This window comes from Lynx rufus, unplaced genomic scaffold (assembly GCF_022079265.1).
Source record: "Lynx rufus isolate CCGP_SWC_20201006 ecotype Redwood Valley unplaced genomic scaffold, mLynRuf1.p SCAF_17, whole genome shotgun sequence".
In the NCBI taxonomy this organism is placed as follows: domain Eukaryota; kingdom Metazoa; phylum Chordata; class Mammalia; order Carnivora; family Felidae; genus Lynx; species Lynx rufus.
Window position 1 is genome coordinate 11,082,686 of NW_025814831.1, and position 20,681 is coordinate 11,103,366.

The 20,681-nt window shown below is 51.6% G+C and overlaps 1 protein-coding gene across 1 annotated transcript; it reads left to right on the forward strand.

Annotated features, from left to right (window-relative positions):
- Window positions 1-1,186: 1,186 nt before the first annotated feature.
- SERPINA12 (serpin family A member 12) lies at window positions 1,187-9,883 on the forward strand. The gene is made up of 5 exons (XM_047079760.1): window positions 1,187-1,196; window positions 1,749-2,399; window positions 4,129-4,399; window positions 7,967-8,114; window positions 9,692-9,883. Exons 2-5 carry the CDS (start codon window positions 1,766-1,768, stop codon window positions 9,881-9,883), a joined length of 1,245 nt encoding a protein of 414 aa, XP_046935716.1. The 5' UTR covers window positions 1,187-1,196; window positions 1,749-1,765.
- The last annotated feature ends 10,798 nt before the right edge of the window (window positions 9,884-20,681 follow it).

Genomic DNA, 20,681 nt, shown 5'->3' on the forward strand with positions numbered 1-20,681 from the left:
TTTGAAGACCCTGTCCACGGTGCTGAAGGCTGTGTCCAAAGGACCTGGCATAGAGGGTTTGAGGACATGAAGAACTTGGGGATTCAGGGCACCCCTAGGTGTAGATCCTGTTCAGGTATTTAGTTACCCTCTTAGTCACTCAACTGGAAAGAGCCCACTAGGTGGGCTCAGTTCCCCGAGGCTGGGGATCCTGGGGTTGGTTGCTAATAGCTCACAACTCCCCTCCCCATTCTGGAAAATTGCCTTTGGTGGGTAGGAGCTAACTGACCTGGGAAGTTCTACCCCAGGCCCTGCATCTTGGGGGCAGACTGACCATAGCCACTGACAGTTGTCCAAAAGCCAGCCCCCTTTGTCTCACAGGGTCAGTGCTGCCATATGGTTGATGCTCCAGAGCCCTCTCCTGTGGATCAGGCCAAGTCTCCATATTACATGGGGCCACATCCGTGCTCAGTTCTTTCCCTCTCTGTCCTGCTTGCCTCACTTCCTGAGGGACTCCTCCTACACAGGCAATGAATTCCTGAATTCTCACTGCGGGCGCTGCTTGTTGGGAACCCACTCTAAGACAACCACGAACAGTCTTGACTGTTGAGGAGCACATTATTTCCCATGGATTGCAGATAAATAGAGATATAAGTTACAGGAAAATACACAGTAAAAACAAAGGACGGAGCAAAGAAATATAAATTGGTGTAAAAATCATTGACAGTAGCATGTCCAGCTGGAGAAGTCAACACACTTTTTAGGATATATCATGCTTTTGGCATCTCTCTGTAGCCTTAAGACTGGAAATTGGGGAAAAGCAGAAAATGAAACTTTTGTCCCCCAAAAGCTCAGTCTTATTGGGAGATGCTGTGCTGTGAAGTGGCAAAAAGGAGCAGGAGTCCTGGGGCCGGGCAGATTTGGCTTTTCTTCTCTATAACACTGCCTCTCTTTCCTGGAAAAGGGATATGGAAAGAGGTTTATTAGAGACCTGGGCTCTCCTGGGCTGGGTATCCACCACTTATAGACCATGTGATATTAGACAAAGGGATTTGTCTATGCAAACTAGTCAGGATTTTTGTTTGGTTTTAAGGAAAAAATCCAACTCAAACCAGCCAACCCATAAAGGGAAATTTACTGGCTCTTATAACTTGGAGAAACAGAAGTGAGTGAGCTTCGGGTGAAGCTTGATCCAGGGACTCCAAAGATGTCACCAAGTATGTCTCCTCATTTCTTTCTTTCCATCTTTCTCTCTCTTCTTTCCTTCTATATATGGAACCCATGGCCACACTGAGTTCTAGGACTGTATAATGAATCCAGACACCCCAAAGTTAAGAGTATTGTGCATTCTCAGGGAAAGACAACGACTTTTCTGATGCTGGTCATTCTCATCCCTTAACCAATCAGTGTGGCAGTGGATGGAGTATTCTGATGGCCTAGCCCCAGTCACATGCCCACAGTATGGGGTAGTCTTATTATGATCCAATGTAGTGGAGGGAGTTTCTCAAAGGAATTGAGATACCATGATTATAGGATGGGGAGAGGAGTACAAAACCAAGAGATTTCTTCTACGCTCAGTCCTCTCATTTATGAAATAAGGACAAATGTTTCTAGTCCCCAGAGTGATTGTAAAGTGTAAATGCTAAAATGGATGTCAAAGAATTTATAAACCTCACTGTGCTGCTTCTTTATGGTCTTTATGAATAATATAAGGGCAGTAGGATTGTTTTGTTCTTTTTTCTACTAACCTCAGGTCTACTACTCAACAGGATAATCGCCAAAGAAAATGAACCCCATCTTGGGCCTGGGCCTACTTTTGGCTGGCCTTCTCACTGTGGAAAGTCTTCAGCAGCCCAACCTCCCTCTGAAGAATCATGTACCAGTGAGCCAGATCGAATCATGGAAGGGAAGGAGGGCAGCCCAGGAGCTCACAAAGCAGAACACAGAATTCGGCTTCAAGCTTTTCAGGAAGCTGGCGTCCAATAGCCCGGACAAGAACATCTTCTTTTCCCCCTTGAGCATCTCTTCAGCCTTTGCTATGCTATCTCTGGGTGCCCAGGATTCCACCCTGGATGAGATCAAGGAGGGTTTCAACTTCAGGGATATTCCAGAGAAAGACCTTCATGAAGCCTTTCATTACCTCATCCACAGGATAAACCAGGAGGGCCAGAACCTGAAGCTGAACCTCACAAACACCTTGTTCATCGACAAGAAGCTGAAGCCACAGAAGAAGTTTCTGACAAATGTCAAGAACCAGTACAATGCAGACACCGTCCCCATCAACTTCCAGAACTTGGAAGATACTCGGAGGCAGATCAATGACTATATCAATCAGAAAACCCAGGGGAAAATCAACAACCTGATCAAGAATATAGATCCTGGCACTGTGATGCTTCTTACAAATTGTATTTTCTTTCTAGGTAAGGCTTGGGGCATGTTGGCATGGAAAGGATAGGATGACCAGTAGACCTAGATTAAAAACCTGGGTTGGCCACTTGCTTGCTCTGTGACCTTAATTCATATGTAATGAAATTATCAGAACTCCACTTTCCCTATCTGCAAAATGAGTACCTTTGTTCACAACTCATAGGGCATTTATTGGGATCCAAAGTAAAAATGTATGAGAAACTAATTTGGGGAAGTCTAAATTATTCTCCATATGTGCATTTTCATTATTACTGGTTATCCTAATACAACATTGGTTGTAGAGATTGGAGTGACATTCTTTTCCCTGTTTCTTAGATGAGGGATGTGTAGCTTGGAAAGAGATTGATTTAGGGTTACAAAGCCAGTCAAAGCAGGACTAGTCAGGACTAGATTCTAGTCAGGACTAGAATCTACTTCTCTTGACCCACAGGCTGTGCATTTATAGCACTCCAAGTAGACACCCAGGATGGTAATTGTGTTGATGATGGCGATGAGGTTCACTTTGGCGGGTGCCCTGGTCTCCTTGTCACATTTTGTAGATGTGACAAATCTACAAGGTGAGAGACTGAATCTGAGGGTGAGAGACTGAAAAAGAAAATGAAAGAATATTCCCAAATCTAAGTTTCACTTACCACCCCCCCCAACCAGTCACCACCACACACAGCCACTCACATGCCACATGCACACTCAAAGGTTGGCCAATATAGGCAAGAATCAGAGGCCAACAACTCTCAGATCAGGCAAGATCATGTCAGGGCTATCAGAAACATGGTCCTGAATATGGAAGTTCAGCTCTTCCCAAATCCACAGTGAGACTGATGGCATAGAGGAAAAGAGCAGAGGGAGAGAGGAGAATCTGGAATTTCCCAAAGTTTCTACATCCCCTATATTTTAAAAGCAATGGCAACAATGATGCTGATGATGACTAGCATGCACTCAATACTCAATGTACAAGGTCATTGATCTGTGCTGCCTTTCCCACTCAGTCACACAGCAGCCCTCTAAGGTACTCATCAATCTCTTCATTCTTCAGACAAGGACGCTGAAGCCGAATGCAATTGAGACACTTGTTCAAGGTCATCCTTCTGGAACAGTGAAGTCAGAAGTTGAATTCAGGGACTTGGCCCTCAGGGTCCCATACTGGGGGCTCTGAGATTAGTGGGTGTGAAAAGACCCAGGTCTGACTTCATGCTAAATGGTATCAAAGAGTAGTCAGGGTCAAAATGGAGGGGTCCAAACACCCAGCTTTGAGTGTTTTCTTCTCTTCGGTAGGCTCCCCAGAGCAGCCTGTTCCATCGGTTTTCTCAGTCCTACCTGAGGGCAGCTATTCCAGGACTGACTTAGAACAGAGCTGAGTATTTTCACTCACATAAGACCAAATAGTTCCTACTAAGTATAACCCAGGCCTCTCTACTGGGACACAATCCAAAGGCTGTCTCAGCCTCAACAGCACCTGGGCTTCAGGCAGTCCACAGGTTCCCTCTCAGCCCCACAGCCCTGATCATCGCTTCTTTGGGAACTGACAATCAGACCCATGCCACCTTACCAGGAGATTTCAGGGTATGGCACATGGGCAAGGATTCCTGGAGACGTGTCCTGATATCCCAGAGTATCCAAACCCCGTCCTTGAATCCACGTGGATAGAGATCATTGGTTAGCTCGGTCCAGTCACCTCTTCCCTTTCAGGAAACTCATGTCACTTTGTCCTTCTTCAATCCTAAGCCAGGTGGAAACAAGAATTTGATCCAAAAGCAACTAAAGAGGAAGACTTCATCCTGGATGGAAACAAGTCGGTGAAGGTGCCCATGATGTTCCGTGGGGGCATATATGAAGCCGGCTATGATGAACAGCTCTCCTGCACTGTCCTGGAAATGCCCTACCAGGGCACCATCACTGCCATCTTCATTCTTCCTGATAAGGGTAAAATGAAGAATGTGGAGGAGGCCATAAACACGGACACTTTGGTCAGATGGAAAAAACTAACAACACGAAAGTAAGAGGGTGCCTGCCATACTCAGCAACTCCCTTCTTCCTTTTTACTTCTTCTAGCCCAGATCTATTGAGCTCTAACCCCATGACCAAGTCCTATTTTGGGCTCCGTGATGAACTTGTATTTTGGTAGGAAGTAGACCAGAAAACGAGCCCTAGGAATATAGCGAAACACTTGTTCTTAGAGGGAGATGGTTATATCATAAGAGTGGAGTGGACAGAGAAAAATCATGGTGGGCAGTGGTGGGGGGCGGTGCTCTATGGAGCAGGTGACATTGGGGTTAAGTCTTCAAGGCTGAACAGTGGTGTGTGCGGATGAGAAAGAAGTGATGGAATCCTAGGCAGAAACTGCAGGAACAAACATGAGGTGTCAAAGAGAGTTGTCTGTTGTACACAGAATCATGTTTTTAACTGTAATGTTATCATAAAACCGGTGAAGTGCAGCCCAAATAAGTTATACTAATAACAGTTGAAGGACTAAAGTGAGTAACTAATTTTTTTAAGCATAAAATTAGAACAGATTTAAGATGAGCCTACAGAATTCTTCTCAGGCACTTGCTTAATAGTAGATTTTCTTGGGAAGAGTAAGGGCTGGGGACTCGGCATCAGTGTCGACTTGGTGTCAGTGTAGATGTGCATGGTGCCTGGGGAGCTTCAGGGTCAGGACAAGCATATGGCAGCTGGAAGTGCACAGGAGCATATCCCCGGAGGAACTGTTGAACACATGTTGGATCTCTAAATTGAGCTGAAAGCTCATGAAAGAGAAATTCCAGTTCTGAAGGCCTCAGATAAAGTCACTGTATCAGAATGGGGAGGAACAGCAGGCTAGATGGTAGGTCTTCCCAAGAGGGCTGCTATGTCTTGGGATCTGCACAGCACCCCCCCCCCATCATCCCTGCTGAAAACCAGGGCCCGCGGTGGGTAATGGCATCTGGCCCCTGAAACAGGAGGAAGTGTCTGGGTTCCAACCTTAGCTGAGACCCAGTTTTCTCTTCTGTAGCATGGTCCACTAACACCGGCCTCAAAGGACTCTTGAGGGGATCAAATGTGCCGTAGCAAATCATGACCCCATGGAAGGCACAGACCTTCGCCTTCCAATGGGTTGAAGAGGCAGGGTTCCAAAGTTCTCAGAAGAGCATCTGAACTTCAGGTTTATTGAAAGACAGGCGTCTTGTAGGTCTGGTCCCCTTACCTACGTGGTGAACCTCCGGGATGGCAGCCCATTGGTTGAAGATGAAGGCACATCTCTCTTAACCTGGGGATGCCACCAAGGAGGCTGGCAGTTTCCAGCCTGTGCCCTCCAGTTTCTGAGTTCACAGAGGTGCCTTGGGGAATGAAGGGTATGGAAGGGTGTGAAAAGTGGGCTGCACACCCTCCACCCACACTTTATCCAGAAGTCCTGGCTTCATGAGACGTGACCTCCATAAGGTCACATTTCTCTTAGTATTCAAATTATGATGACCAGAGACCCTGAAGCTGGGCTGGAGGGACTCAACATCTCCATCTCTAGGCTACTCCTGCCACTTTTCCATGGGGCGCAGCTCTGGTCCCAGCAACTGGTGCTGCATGTGGCCTGTGCCCAAGCCCCTCTGCAGCCCTTGGAGCTGAGACTGCCATCAGGACACCGGTTCCTGGAAAACTGTGGCCATCTCTCTGGTTTCGGGAGAGGGGCCCACACTCCACCCTTTGTGAGATAGGCCCTTTGAGATTTCCTGCAGGCCAACACAGGCCTTCCTGGAGGTTTGGGCTTAACACAACCGGAGATCTTCGCAGAGGCCCGGGATACTCATAGCGCACAGAAGCGGCTTCTTGTGAAGTCCACGCACAGGCTGCTCATAGGGGTTCCTCCTCAGTGCATCCTAGCTGGCTCTTGTTCCTGACCTTCCCACATCACAGTAGGACTGCAACCGCTTGCCAGGGGACTCCCGGCACGAGCTCCTGTGACCCCCGCCCCACACCAGGAGCATCACTCAGAAAAAAATGACCCAGCTTGCCTGATTCCTTTGTCTCCTTCAGAGTTTCTCCAGTCTTCCCTGTGTCTCAGCATCCCTAATTCCCCCAAGTTGATCTGGATTTTTTCCCATCGCATGCATTGCCTCCTTATACACAGGCTCCCCGTCTACGCATCGACGCTTATGGGATGCTTTTCATCATCCGGGTTTTCTTGTCTGTCTTCCCTGCTAGAGCACACACTCAAGGTCACGAGTTTTGCCTCTTTTGTTCGCACATGCATCCAAGCACCTCGAACACCACCCCCTGTATACAAGAGGCACTTAATTTGTTGAGTGAATGAATGAGTGGGAAAGTAAGTCTTGGAGCCACAGGCCTGTGGCTTGTATTTAAAGCCATGACACTGAATGAGATCCTTCTGGAGGGAGGAAAGATAGAAAATAAGAGGACCGAGGGGGTGGGGCTTGGAGCATTACAGACAGTACAGATGGGCGACGAGGTGATGCTGGCAAAGGGGGAGAGAAGGAGTGGCCAGTGAAGGAGAGAGAGCTAGACTTAGGTTGGAATGCTTCCACGTGGAGAAAGGGGACCCACCGTCTGGGAGCTGTCTCCTGGGTCAAGCAAGCAGAGGTCAACGGTGGCCCTGGACAGTGGGATGTTGATGGCAAAGGTCTAGGCGGAATGGGCCAAGAAATAGTGGGGATCTCTGGCAGAGATGATTAATTTCTGCTATGAAAAGGAGGAAAAGGAATGGGCTGGGAGCTGAGAGGTGACTCGGGGCCAGGGGAGATGAGTTTGCTTCTGTTCTGTAGGATAGAGGTCATCAGAGAACATGACCTGTTCCCGGGGGGTGATCAGGCAGATACCATTTATGATGGGGGCTGCAGAAGAAGAGAAGAAACGTGGGCAGGAATGAGGCTGCAGATAGGCAACAAGAAATAGAGTTTAGAGCCAGGCAGACAGGAACCCAGGGCCCACGGGTACCCCGGGGCCCCTGGCCCCAAGCCCCAGGTTGGGGGGCCGATCCGGATTCCACCTGCAGAGGATGCGAAGCCACCAACTCATGGGTGAAACGAGAAACACTTGCTGGTTGGTCACCAGCTGCTCAGTGCCTACACGCATTTGCTTTAGCATCCTTCCTGCCTCATGCTTGCTGTGATTGGCATCATCATTTCGCCCAAGTGGCCTAAGGACGTGAGATCATTTGTTCCAAGAGTCAGAATGGATTTGAACTCAGTTCTGTCCGGCTTCAGATCCCAGGACCTTGCAGCCTCTGGCATCTGGCCCGCTGGGTCAGGACTGGTTCAGGGCTTGGGCGAGGCTGAGACCGCGGTGGGGACACCTCAATGTCTGTGGCCCATGGGGCCCTGAAACAGTGGAAACTTGAGAACATTTCTGTGGATGAGGGCTCTGGGACAGGTTTGATAGGGAGAAGGGACATAGTTGAGAGGTGTTTTGAAGCCAGGGTCCCAAGGTCAGAGTCCCTCCTCACTCTGGGGACAGAGAGAAGGTCTGAGACCCTCAGTGCTGACAGGGCCAATGTCCCACTCATCCCTGCCCTGCGCCTGCCCAGGGAAGCAGGGACACCCTGCTGCTCACCTGTCACTCCCATCTCCCCCAGGGTCGTGGACATATCTTTGCCCAGATTCTCCATCACCGGGACCTATGACCTGAAGAGGACGCTGTCCTACCTGGGTATCACCAAAATCTTTGAGGAGCATGGTGATCTCACCCGGATCTCCCCTCATCGAAGCCTAAAAGTGGGTGAGGTAAGTGGGCCTGGCCTGGATGCCACCCCCTCTCACGGGGAGCCTTCGCACAGCCCTGGGCCAAAGCCATTGTCACAGCAGCCGTACGAGCCAGGTCTCATCCCTCCAGTCAGGCCGGGTGCCAGTCCAGCTCTGTCCTTAACCAGCCATGTCATCCTGGGGGGACCACATAACTTCCCCATGCCTCATGTTTCTGGTCTTTGGAGTTGGAAATACCAAGTTCCTGATGCTATTTTGGAAGTCGACTCTGTGCAACGAATGACTGCTCAGGGCCTGGAACATTTATTAAGGCCTAGGACTGGTCTAGCTCGGACCCAGAGTCTGTCCCAAAGGCCTCACGGGCTTGTTGGGAGTAAGTCGCAAACATGTTCTACGTGAGCAAGCCAAGGGTCCCGTGATTTCCAATGAGGCTGAACACCTGTGTGCTGGGGGCAGGGAGAACCGCATGGGGCGGTCTCCTGGGATATAGCAGATCTCAGACAGGACCTTCAGTTAAATCCAAATTTCAGAGACGTGACAAATAGTTTCTTTAGTCCAGAATATGGGATATACTTACACTAGAAGAAAGTCATCATTTGCCCGAAATTCAACTTGACATGTACATGCTATATTTGATCTGGCAACTCTACTTTTAAGGTAAAAGGGCGTTGGGGGTGGGGAGATTTCAACAAGCAGGGATAGGCATAGGGAGGATCTTCCATTAAAGGGAACGGCTTGGCCAAAGGCTTGCAGCCTGGAGAGCACGGCGTCCCGAGTGGTGGAGACTGGCTGGTGCTTACGTGGGAAGTTCAAGCCGATCTGGGAGAGATCTTGGTTGCCAAGCCCAACTGACAGCAGGCACTGATTCAGATTTATTTCCCACTTTGCCAGAGGAAGGAAGACAGTTAATAGAATTTTCTTGCTTTTAGGTTCTGCCTCCCGTAAAGAGTCAATGCCAGCTACCCCTTGCCGGCAGGCTTTTATTCGGTTCGGTGGCTCATTTCTTTTCCACAGTTAGACGTGCTGATGGCTGTGATTCTATGTGTCAACAACGGCTACCGGCCCGCTAGGGAGCTTGGTAGAATTCCGTAGAGTGGAATGCAATGCGTCAGTATTCCGGGAAGCCCATCCATCCCCCCAGGGCGGGTCACCTGGTCACAGATGTCGGTGTCCTGGGGTAGATCTGGGGTCTCGGTCATCTCCAACGGCTCCCCCAGAATCTGGTCCTTCCTCGCTGTCCTCCAGGCAGATGAGAGGACTATGGACAGGACTTGGTGGGGATACGATCCCCTCCCTTCCATCTCGCTGAGGTTCAATAGACTCCTTCTGCCCTTACACCCCTCGACACTTCCCTGTAATTCACGGAAGGTTAGCAAACCACCCCACCCTCCCCGCTGCAGCTGGCACTCCCCTCGCCTCACTCTTTCCTTCACGCTGTTTGCCCATATCCTTCTGCAATGACGGCAGAAGAACGAGGAGCCCCGGGGCAGCTGGCACCAGCCAGGTTACTGCCGTGCTGGGCAGCCTTGGCCGAGACCTCTCCCTCTCCGGAGCTCCGAGGAGCTTGGTGACACTGACCGCACCCCTGATTTCTGCAGGCGGTGCACAAGGCAGTGCTGAAGATGGATGAGAAGGGGACGGAGGGCGCAGCGGGCTCCGGAGCACAGACGCTGCCCATGGAGAAGCCGCTCTCCATCACTATAAACAGACCCTTTTTGGTGCTTATTGAGGATAGCGTCCTGTCTACTATAATCTTCATGGGAAAGATTACTAATCCTACTGGGGCGTAACGGGGACTTCCAGCGATGGCTTGGGGCTGAGAACGTTTTGTCTGCCTGAGATCGGGATTGAGGACCTTCTAATCTAATCCTACACCATCGAGAGCTCCCAAGAACACCGTCCACACAGGCAGCACGGCTGGCTTTGGGGGCTCCTGTGCCTCAGCCCTCTCCCTGCCCTTTCTAGTGTAGGATTCGGACCCCCACCACCACCCACTTGGCTGGCTGTGATCTTCTCTCCCCGGAGAGGCAGAGGGGCTTCGTGATTTAATAAACACCCCCTCAGTTCTGCTGTCTGTTGGTGGATAATTTGGGGAAAGCAATGAGATGACATGAGCACCCAGACTTTGGAGGGAGAGACACTTGGGTTCACATCTGAGGAACAGAGTGTCTCTGGGAAAGCCACATACCTCCTCTGAGCCTCTGTTTCTGTGTTCCTGAAACGAGGGCAGTGACAAGTCCCTTCTGGGGCTCTGAGGAAACTAGCAGCCTTCGTCAGAAAAGTTAGTTCCCCTTGGTGAGCCCTTAGACTTGGATCTTTGGTATGCGATCTACAAAGTTATGTCGCCCACGGTGTCCCCATGGGAACTCCAGGATCAGCCAAGCATCTAGTTAGAGGGTAAAGTAGGGATGGGGCTGGCCCAGCACTGGGGGGTGGAGCCTGGAATAGCAGCGACGAGGGTTCAGTGCCAGGTGTATCTGATTCCAGAGCCCACAGAGAAGAGCCTGGGGTTTGAACCTGTTAGCGAGCTCAGCTCGAGAGTGAATGGGGTGGGGGGAGGGGGTTCCCTGCACCTGCCTAGAAAATGTGGCCCCTCAAGATCTGTCCCACATGCCCATGGAGCTATCTAGATTAGAAGCATGGGAGCCCTCGTTTCCAGCAGCTGATTCCTTTGCCTCCTGCCGTAAATGCCCACTGCCCGCATGTTTTGGGGGGAGGGGGTCCTGAGTGGCGTGGCCACGAAGAAGCCTGAGCTGGCGTCAGCTGGCATCCCCTGGGGGTGCCTAGCAGCTCACCGCTTACTGTGCCTTTTGTGTTCTGGTCGCAGCTGCCCCGTGGGGTGGCCAGAATGGACAGACGTGGAAACTGAGGCAGAGCCATAAAGTGATTTTCCTACGGCCTTGTGGTTTGCCGTGGGCCACAAGCACTTGTCTTCTGGGCCAGGGCAGGGAGGGGTTCCACGTGGACTTGGGGGCCTGGCTAGCCACTCCTGAGCTCCTCTCCCAGCTAAGAGAGCTGCCCAGTCCACTTCAGCATGGGTGTATCCAACAGGCACCCTCTCTTCCGTCCTGGGCACCCCCAGGGCCCTGGAGACGCAGCCCACACGTGGGCGGGCGGAGGAGGTCGTCTGGAGAGGGATTGGGCTACTTTACAGTGTGGTGAGGGCTAAGATGGGGGGGCACCGGAGTAAACACCCCTCTTTGAGAGGGTGGGAGACAGAGAAGGCTGAGACCCTGTGCCAGTGACACAGACGTGGGGCAAAAAGCAGGGAATCCCTGCAGAGCACATTGTTGACGGTCACCATTTCCCCTGCACCAGCCTGAGGGAGTTGGGGGGGGGGGCGGTGGGAAGACACCAGATACACACGGGAACCCTCAGTGGTCGGCTCGGGTCTGTGACATTATCCACTGGGGACAAGGGACAGTCAGACAAGCCACATAGTAGCTGGGTAGCTTGCACATGTCACTTAACCCCCCTGAACCTCATTTACTTTACTAAAACACGTGTAATAACACCTAGGTCCTGGGGCTGAGGAGCTCTGAGGGTTACAAGGCATGACATGCAATCCATGCCCGGCACATGGCAAGCATTCAGCAGCGGCCCCTGTTACGCTCTCCTCCCACCGTCCCCCAAGCGTCTGAGATGACGAGCTCTTTTCCAAAACTCAGTGCTCCGGGCCCTTGCCTTGGCATTCCCCTCTACTGGGAATGCCCTCATCCTGCCTAACGAGCTCCTGCTTGTCCTCCAGCGCCCAGTCCATTAGGATATCTCTATGAGACCGTCCCTACCTTTCCGGCATCTTCCAAGCAACCTCTCAATAAAGCACTCACCTCCATGGCTCCTGGGTCTGATTTTCCCCTCCACCCCCACGCGGGCTGCAATCAATCCTGCGTTATTAAGCAGCGATTGATGGGGCGACAGCCTGTGCACTGGTGGCCGTTACAAACAGACCTGGCCCCTGCCTCCGTGACATTACTATCCAGCGGGAGAAACAGCCGTGAGTTGCAGACACACACACGTGCATCTCTGATCACGAGCTCCGGTGAGCATGAAAAAAAAGACAACCCTGGGGGCCTTCCAAGGTAGGTAACGGGGGTCCGACCCGGTCTGGGGGCTCCGAGAAGGCTGAGAGAGCTCCAAATGCTGGGAGCTTATCTGTTCTTGAATCGCCACAGTTAAACCCGCGCACAGGTATGACTGCCTCAGTGTGGTTAGCGATCTAGAAAATGCTGGCTGGGCTTCCAGAGAGAAGTTGAGCACAAGCTCCAATGCTCACTGGTCTTCCCTCTGACCAACTTTATTGTCAAAGTGACTGTCGCACATCTTAAACACTTTTCAGACGATGTCCCACCTTCACAGACATACTTTTTTGCTCTGCACGACAGAAATAAATCCTATCGTGGGGGAAAGAAAGAGGAAGAGCTTGGAGTGGGAACACACACAGATTCCGCCAAGCAGGGGAAACAGCAGGTGCAGAGGACCTGGGGCAGGCAAGCGGCAAGGATGAGGACCTGAAACGAGATTAATTTGGCCAGAACAAGAAAATAAAGCAGGAGGAGGTGGGCAGTGAGTGAGCCTGGGGCCTCGGGGGCTACAGGGAGAACGCTGATCTTTAGCCCAAGAACCACGGTGAGCTGTCACCGGTGCTGAGCTGGAGGGTGTCTTGGGCAAACACATGTGTTTGTAAGTGTCCCTCTGGCTGCAGACTGGGGCGTCCCTCGGCCCCATTGCCTGGGCCATGTCTGTGTTTGCCGCAATGAAAGACTGGCACAGCAGTCCCCTTGCTCCGGACACGGCCAGCCCCCCTCCAGAGCCCCCCACTCCTCTGGGACGGAAGGCCACCGCCCGGGGGGACTGGCCATGCCTGCTTCTCCCCCTGGGGATTGCCACCTCCCTGCACCTGCTCACTCCACCCCACCCTGCTCTTGCTCCCCATTCTCTGCTACGCCCACCAGCTCTTTTCAGCGTGTTACTCCCGCTTCCAGAAAGATCCACGCCTACTTCTGCTAGAACACCTTCACAGGCCACCTGTTTGTGGATGGACTGACCCCACGGATGAATAAGTGAGTAAATTCGCCTTTGAAGCAACCAACACCGACTACCTGCCTCCCACGGGACTGGCATCGTGTCGGTTTTTCCACCAAGAAACCGACCCGCCAACCCTTCAAGCTGGGCGACGGTTCCATTCTACGGATGAGAAAACCGAGGCTCAGGAAGACCGTGTAACTTGCCCAAGTTCCCACAGCTGGAAAGCCACAGATCTGGGACTAAATGCAAGTCCCCTGAGCATTTCAGTTTTTCTTCGTCCACCCCCCCCCCCATCCAGCAAATATTTTCTGAGTGTCCGTCCTGTGCAGGGACCGTTCTAGGGGCTTGAAACGCATCAGTGGACAAAACATACAAGGCGTCTTGCCCCCCCAAGGGTTCCAAGCTAGGAGACAGAGGCATACGATAAACAATAGGGTTAATAAATGAAGAAGACAGGTGAGGGTGGTCGAGGTGCCGGTGGGGCTGGCGGGGGTCAGCTCGGCCTCCCTGAGAAGAGGACGCCTACTGCTCAGACGGTAGATTCTGTGATTCTGCTCTCCACGGCTTCTGCGGCAGGATCAGCTTCCGGAGACTTCTGGCCCCAGGGATGCCCGCCAGGAGCGTACTTGACGATAGGAGCAGGGTTACAGCCCCAGCCAAGAAGGGAAGTGCCCCCATCAGTGTCCCACCTTTGCGATGACAGGGTGGCCCCAGATGATCTCCAAAAACCCTCCTGTCTCCAACAACACTTTGACATTCGTCTTGGAAACGAAAGAGCCTGCTCCAAAGTTTCACTGCCATGCGTTCATTTAGCCAGCAAATACTTAACAAGCATTAAGTGTGCCAGGCATGGTCCCAGGCGTGGAGAAGCCGGATGAGAGCTTAGGGACCCATGGCCCTGCTTCCTCCCATTCAAGCCCAGCTGGGTCACATCAGTGCTCAGGGGCGACAGTAGGAGTGTGAGGCCGGGACTCCCTTCTCTTTGGGAAACATGCTCTCTATTTCCACCCAATTTCCTCTTTTAGTTTCAGTCCCAAGCCGCTCTTGATATTGCGGCTGAATCCACATCTCTTTTGTGATGGATCTTTAAATCAGTGTACGTTAAAAAGAAAGCAATCGGTTTGAACAGAAAAAATAGTATCTGGTTTTCTATAGATGATAGGCATCATCTATAGAAATGTATATACATCATCTATACATCCCAGGACGCCATGATGCCTGGTGCGGCCGTCTTCCATTTCAGGGACTTTGTCAGGGGCTTCAAGCGGCTGGAGGTGGGCGGGAGGTCCCGGAGTCGGACAGACTGAAGTTCGAATCCCAGCTCTGCCGTGTATTTGGTTCGTGACATTAGGCAAGGCACTTAATTGTGCCCAATCCTTGGTTTTTCCCCTCTGTGAAGCGGGGATCATCATATTCATCTCAGAGGCTATTTGGGCAGGGGAGGGGGTTACATAATGTAATGCATATGAACCTACTTTGCACCCAGTAGGCACCCATCCGCATTAGTGACGCCTGGTAAAGGCATCCAGAGCCAAGGAGGAAGGCTACTGGGTGGGTGTCTCTCAAGGTAACCTTCCAGCACAGGTAACCTTTCGGTTGGTTTCTCTTGGTGGGATGCCAACGAAGGAATCCCAGATTCCAAGACTGGGCTGGGAAAGAGTCCCGGCAGGGTGAAGATCCTTCCTGGAACAGGAAGCCTGTGTCTCTTGGAATGTTGAAACAGTGACCTCTTTGCCAAAACCAACAGAAAACAAAGGAACAATTAGACAAAACTCCTCAGGGCCTGAGGGTCCGTCTGGATCTACCCCCTTCCCCGCCCTCAGACTGGCTCACGCGGCCACTCTGGGCGGGCTAAGGGATGAGCAGGGTTGCAGCAAGAGAGCGCAAGGGGTTCTGGGGAGCACCCCCACCACGGGACAGGTGCTCACGTCCACACTGGGTAATGTTGGGTCCCGACAACATTGTGGGGTCACCCTCTTGGCGAGCTTCTGAACAGCAGCTTCTGGTTGACGTGACATGGCAAATTCCAGCCTCCAGGCGTCCCATGTGCCCCACGGTCCCAGCAGGAATAGGCGACATTAAAAAAATATATGCGGGGCGCCCGTGTGGCTCAGTCAGTGAAGCAGCCGTCTCTTGGTTTCGGCTCAGGTCATGATCTTGCGGGTTCCTCAGTTCGAGCCCCGCATGGGGGCTCTGTGCTGCCAGTGCAGAGCCTGCTTGGGATTCTCTCTCTCTCTCTCTCTCTCTCTCTGCCCCTCCCCTACTTGTGCCATCTCTCTCTGTCTCAAAATAAATAAATAAACTTTAAAAAATATATGAAAAAAGTACCAAGATATAGCCAGATTTAAAAAGTGATGGGAAAATCACATAAAGCAGAAATGGGGCAGAATCATAAAGACGTGTGAGGTAGGCAGGAGATCTGACAGCCAGGAACAGAAGAGTCTAGAGCAGCCTGGGCGCGGCAGGAGGGGCCCCGAGGAGGTGGACAGACTTGGGATAAGGCTCCATCTAGATGGGACCTGGGATGGGCCCGTGGGATCAGCATCTGAGGCGTCATTTCTCCAGCAGCAGGATTGGTCTTGTGAATTTGGGGAGAACCAGGGGTTTGCTTTTCCCAGGACCTGAGGTGTTCAGAGCCAGAGATAAGAATATCTCTGAGAGCTTCAGAGAAGCCCCAGAGAGATTCTCTCTGCGACCTGAGCGGAAGTCGTGCGGGAAGGAAGCACCCAGCGCCCCTCACTCCTAAGTTGGCTCATCTTTCCCTGGAAAGTCTGACTCAGTCGTTCTAGGCGGGGCCTGGGAATGTGCATTTTAATGAGAACACAGGTTCTCCTGACAATTAACCCAGCCTGGGAAACCCCATCCTTCAGGATGCCAACCTGTCTCACCAACTGTAGGCCTTTACAAAAGTCCCTGGGTGTGGGCCAGTCAGCAGAGCCTGGCCCTTCGGGTTCCCTACATTCCTCCCACTGCCCTCCCACCTCCTCCCCCATCTTTATACTCCCTTTATTGTTCTCCCTCTCTCCCCGTCACTCACCGATTATGGTCCCTGCCCTGGAGGAAGCCACACAAGATCCAGACTGTGCAGTCGGGGAGACAGACACCCGAGGAGGTAGATTGCAATGGTTTGCTCCAGGTGTGGGCGAAGGGAGGGGCTGACTTTCCGTGGGATCTGGAAGACTCTGCGGGGTGGGAAGTTTGGAGCTGGAGCCGGCAGGATGCAAAGCAATTTGTCAGAAGGGGAGGGAGGGGAGAGCAGCCTAGACAGACTGAGAGTCAAGTGCAACCATACAGCTCAGGGGGAAGAAATGACAGGGCCGTATTCATTCTACTGTAGTTAGTCTTTTTCTACTTCATTTACGTAGAGTAAGGGGCACAAATATCTGTGCCTGTTATTTCTTCCAGGATTTTTCTCTCCTACCCCCTCCTTGCCCAGGACTCCAGCTGCCCATCTGTTTGACCGCTTGCTTTCATTTCACAGATCACTGGGGCTCTGTTATTTTCCTCCCCCCGCCTGCTCTCTTTTAAGTTTGGACAGCTCCTGTTGATGTGTTTTCAAGCTCACTGAGCTTTTCTTTCAACCATTTAGATTTTCTCTTATAATCTTTTTGGTCTGGATTTTGTTGTCTCTCTTTATAACATGTTGACACTTGTTTCGGAACAGCCAACACAAGTACACGCAGGACTTTTTTTGTTTGTTTGTTTAATCCTGTCCAGGATCTTATCATGGTTTATCATCTTCTCATGATAAAATGTTGCATTGCAGATCAAGTGTGTTAAGGTGTCTACAGCGGCTTTAAACTAAAGTTAGTTGAGCCCTAAGGTCAAGATGTGACAATTCTAGGGTCTCTACTGAATGCCTTAGGTGCTCATTGACATCCCACAACTGTGTCCAGTCGGAACCTCCCTCCCTCCCCGTGCTATGAGAACTCTGGAAATTGTTCTGTTTAGATCTTCACGGTGGTTTTGGGGTTTTGCTTTTGCTTTCGGACCGTCCTGGTGGAATTTCACTTTACGCACGCAGCGCTGAGTGCTTAGCTTCGGACCGAAGCTAATGCACACTTTTCCTGCACAAACCATAGCTGCTTCCGCTTTCCTAAACTCTGAGATGGTCAGCAAGCCTCTGCTTGTGTTTCCCTCCTTGTATCCGGAAAGTGTCTTTAGACAGAATATTGGGACAATCACAGGGCTTCCCTCATTTGTTTGCCTTCTCTGCCTGTTGTCCAATGTCTGAATTGTCTCACATATTTTTTAGGGTCTCAATTATTTCATGTATTTTACCTAATTTTCTATGTTTTTAAATTTTGTAATGTTTATTTATTTTTGAGGGGCGTGGGGGGGCAGAGAGAGAGGGAGACAGAATCCAAAGCAGGCTCCAGGCTCAGCTGTCGGCACAGAGCCTGCCATGGGGCTCGAACCTATGAATCGCGAGTTCGTGACAGGAGCCGAAGTTGGACACTCAACAGACTGAGCCACACAGGTGCCCCCAGTTTTCTTTTTTTTTTTTAAGTTTATTTATTTATTTATTTTTGAGAGAGAGAGAGAGAGCACAAGCAGGAAAAAGGTAGAGAGAGGGGGAGAGAGAGAATCCCAAGCAAGCTCCATACTATCAGCTCAGAGCCGACGCAGGGCTCGATCTCAGGAACTGGAAGATCACGGCCTGAGCCGAAATCAAGAGTCAGACGCTTAACTGACCGAGCCACCCAGGCGCCCCTTTTGTCCAAGTTCAATGTCAGTTACTTTGTCTTGGCCAAAAATATAAGTCAACTCAAATTTCATAGATGGGGATGCCATGTAAGTATCACCTTAATTAAGACCCTGCAAGGGTCTTTCTCACTGATTTCCAATTTACCTCTCAGAGGTAAATTGCCCACTTAATTTATTTCAATTCATTCCTTCCTGAAACCCTTAACTGAGCCCTTTGTACTGGCCACACCGTGATGTACAGCAGGTACAAGAGGGACAAGTTCCCTGTGACTCCTTTAATTTTGCATCACACAAAGAAATGTGAAATTGTAGCCATGGTAAGTATCTCACTAAAAAATTAATAGTCCTGTAAAAACGTTTCGAGGGGGGAATTTTCCTCATCTGAGTGTCAGAGAACTTCCTTAAGGGTATGACATGACATAGGACCTAAACAGTAGAAAGACATTAATGGGGGGTGGGGGGAGGGCAAGGAAAGTTTGGTGAGGGCAGCAGGGCACAACAAAGATCACCTGTGAGGATCAAAAAAATGGGTACAACGGTTGGACGCAGCAGTCCCGAGCAAGGGGCTCTGACATCTGAACTGAAGTTAGAGGGGCCGGTGGATCCCAGGTTGCGCAGGCTGGATGGGACACTGGTCCCCGCTCTGGAAAATGGGAGGCTACTGGAACACGTGAAAAGAGGTAAGCGATGTGTCGGCGTGGAGAAAGAGGAAGAAGGACACACAAAGATGAGCCCTGGGCTTGAATAACTAGGTGAGCAGGAGCGCCGTGGACGGAGATGTTCAAAGAAAGTCTCAGTTGAAACTTTTACTGGGAGACGGGGTTTGGGAAACCGTGTGAGTTCAGTTAGGGTCTTACTGAGTTTCAGGTTCATTTGTGACATCAGGAGAAAGTATCAAGTAGGTGGTTAGAAATACAGAGCCCGTGGGGCGTCTGAGTGGCTCCGTCGGTTAAGCGTCCGACTGTGGCTCAGGTCACGATCTCGCGGTTTGTGAGTTCGAGCCCCGCGTCGGGCTCTGCTCTAGCAGAGGATTGGGATTCTCTCTCCTCCTCTCTCTGCCCCTTCCCTGCTCGTGTGTGCTCTTTCTCTCCCACTCTCTCTCAAAATAAATAAATGAACATTAAAAGAAACTTTAAGGGCGCCTGGGTAGCTCAGTCGGTTAAGTGTTTGACTCTCGGTTTTGGCTCGGGTCGTGATCTCACAGTGCGCGAGTTCGGGCACCCTGTCTGGCCCTGTGCTGGCAGCATGAAACCTGTTTGGGATTCTCTCTCTGCCCCTCCCCCCACCTTTCACACACACACACACACACACACACACACACACACACAAAATAAATAAATAAACTTAAAAAAGAGATACGGAGTTCAGAGGAAAGGTGTGGGCTGGGGATTAAAAATAATACGCAATTTGCTTTTCAGTCATGAAGCCCCGGGAGTGATGAGATCAGCGGAGGTGGAGAACACCACAGAGGCCGGGCTCGAGACAGAAAGCACAGAGGTGACTCAGGAGGAGGAACAGAGGGAGAGGAGAAACAAACGCAGGAGAACGTGGTGTCACAGAGCCACGGGGAGGGACTGGATAAGAAGAGGGGGGTGGCCTCCAGTGTCAGATGCTACCGGGAAGGCAGCTGAGGTGAACCCAGACGTGTTTGCAGGCTGGTCCCGTCTCTGTGGACCCGGAGGCCAGACTGGAGTGGGCCAAGGGTGAGCGGAAGTAAGACCGTGAGGACCGTGAAGGATCCGGGCCAGGATCCGGATCACAGCTCGTGAGGATTCGGGCCAGGATGGGGAGGACGGAGACAGGGCAGCAGCTAGAAGGCAATGAGGGGCTGAAGAAAGGTGTTCGCTGGGCTGATGGCGGTGGGCCATTCGTCCCAGCCGGGAACGTGTTTAAAGGCCGATGGCACGGACGTAGTTGAGGGGGAGCGTTTTAAGCACGGAAGAGAGAGGTGTGAGGGCCCCGGGATGGACAGACGGATGCTCTCTGAAGTTTGGAGAGGGGTGGAGGGGAGGAGTGAGATAGGTTCCTTTTCTGAGGGTCCTGCCTGGGACGCAGGAGACGAGGCGGTCTGACATGTGTATGTGTGTGCGCGTGTGTGTGTGCGCACGCACACGTGCATTCGTGGACGGCGAGGAATCCGTCGTAAGAAAACGGAAAAGACTGAGCTGCACCCTCTAGTCGATGGGAGGGTGAGGTGACCGTGCTCTCCTGCCAGGCAAATAAAAATTGGTGACTGGGGATTCACCGCGGACCAAGCTGCCTTGCTGAGCCACTGTCTGTCCAACATTTGGCAAAGAAGGAGCAGACGGGTGGGTTCTTCCAGGTCTGGGGCCTCGCCAGGAGTGTGCGTCACAGGGAGGGTAGGGTTTTACAATGGAATGAAGCCTTCAGACAGTCGAGCTAGCTAAGGAGGCCGATGAGGACGGGGCAGGGGGGCGGGGCTGAGGGCCATGCCATCTTTCCAGGGAACTGGAACAGCTTTGTGCTTGAGGATGAGCTGGGGAGGTAAGTCGGAGCCCAACAGAGAAGGACCGCGAACGACAGGTGCTTGGCCTTTCCTCCCAAGGTCAGTGAGGAATCTGAGTAGCTGAGGGACACGTGAGCTTTGTGGCTAGAAAGTTCCCCCTGTCTGCAGTGTGGTTGAGTGACCGCAGCTGGGAGCCAAGTGGGGAATTGAGCAGGGGAGAGAAGGTGAAAAGTGGGGGGGGTAGGGAACAGAGGGGGACAGGAGTGGGGGATGGGGAGAGGCCAAGTGTCAATGTCAAAGGAGGTTGGATTTCAAGAGCCGAATGAACAAGCTTCTGTGGAGCTTTTCCTCAAGAGCATAAGGATCTCCCCCTTGAGACCCATGGC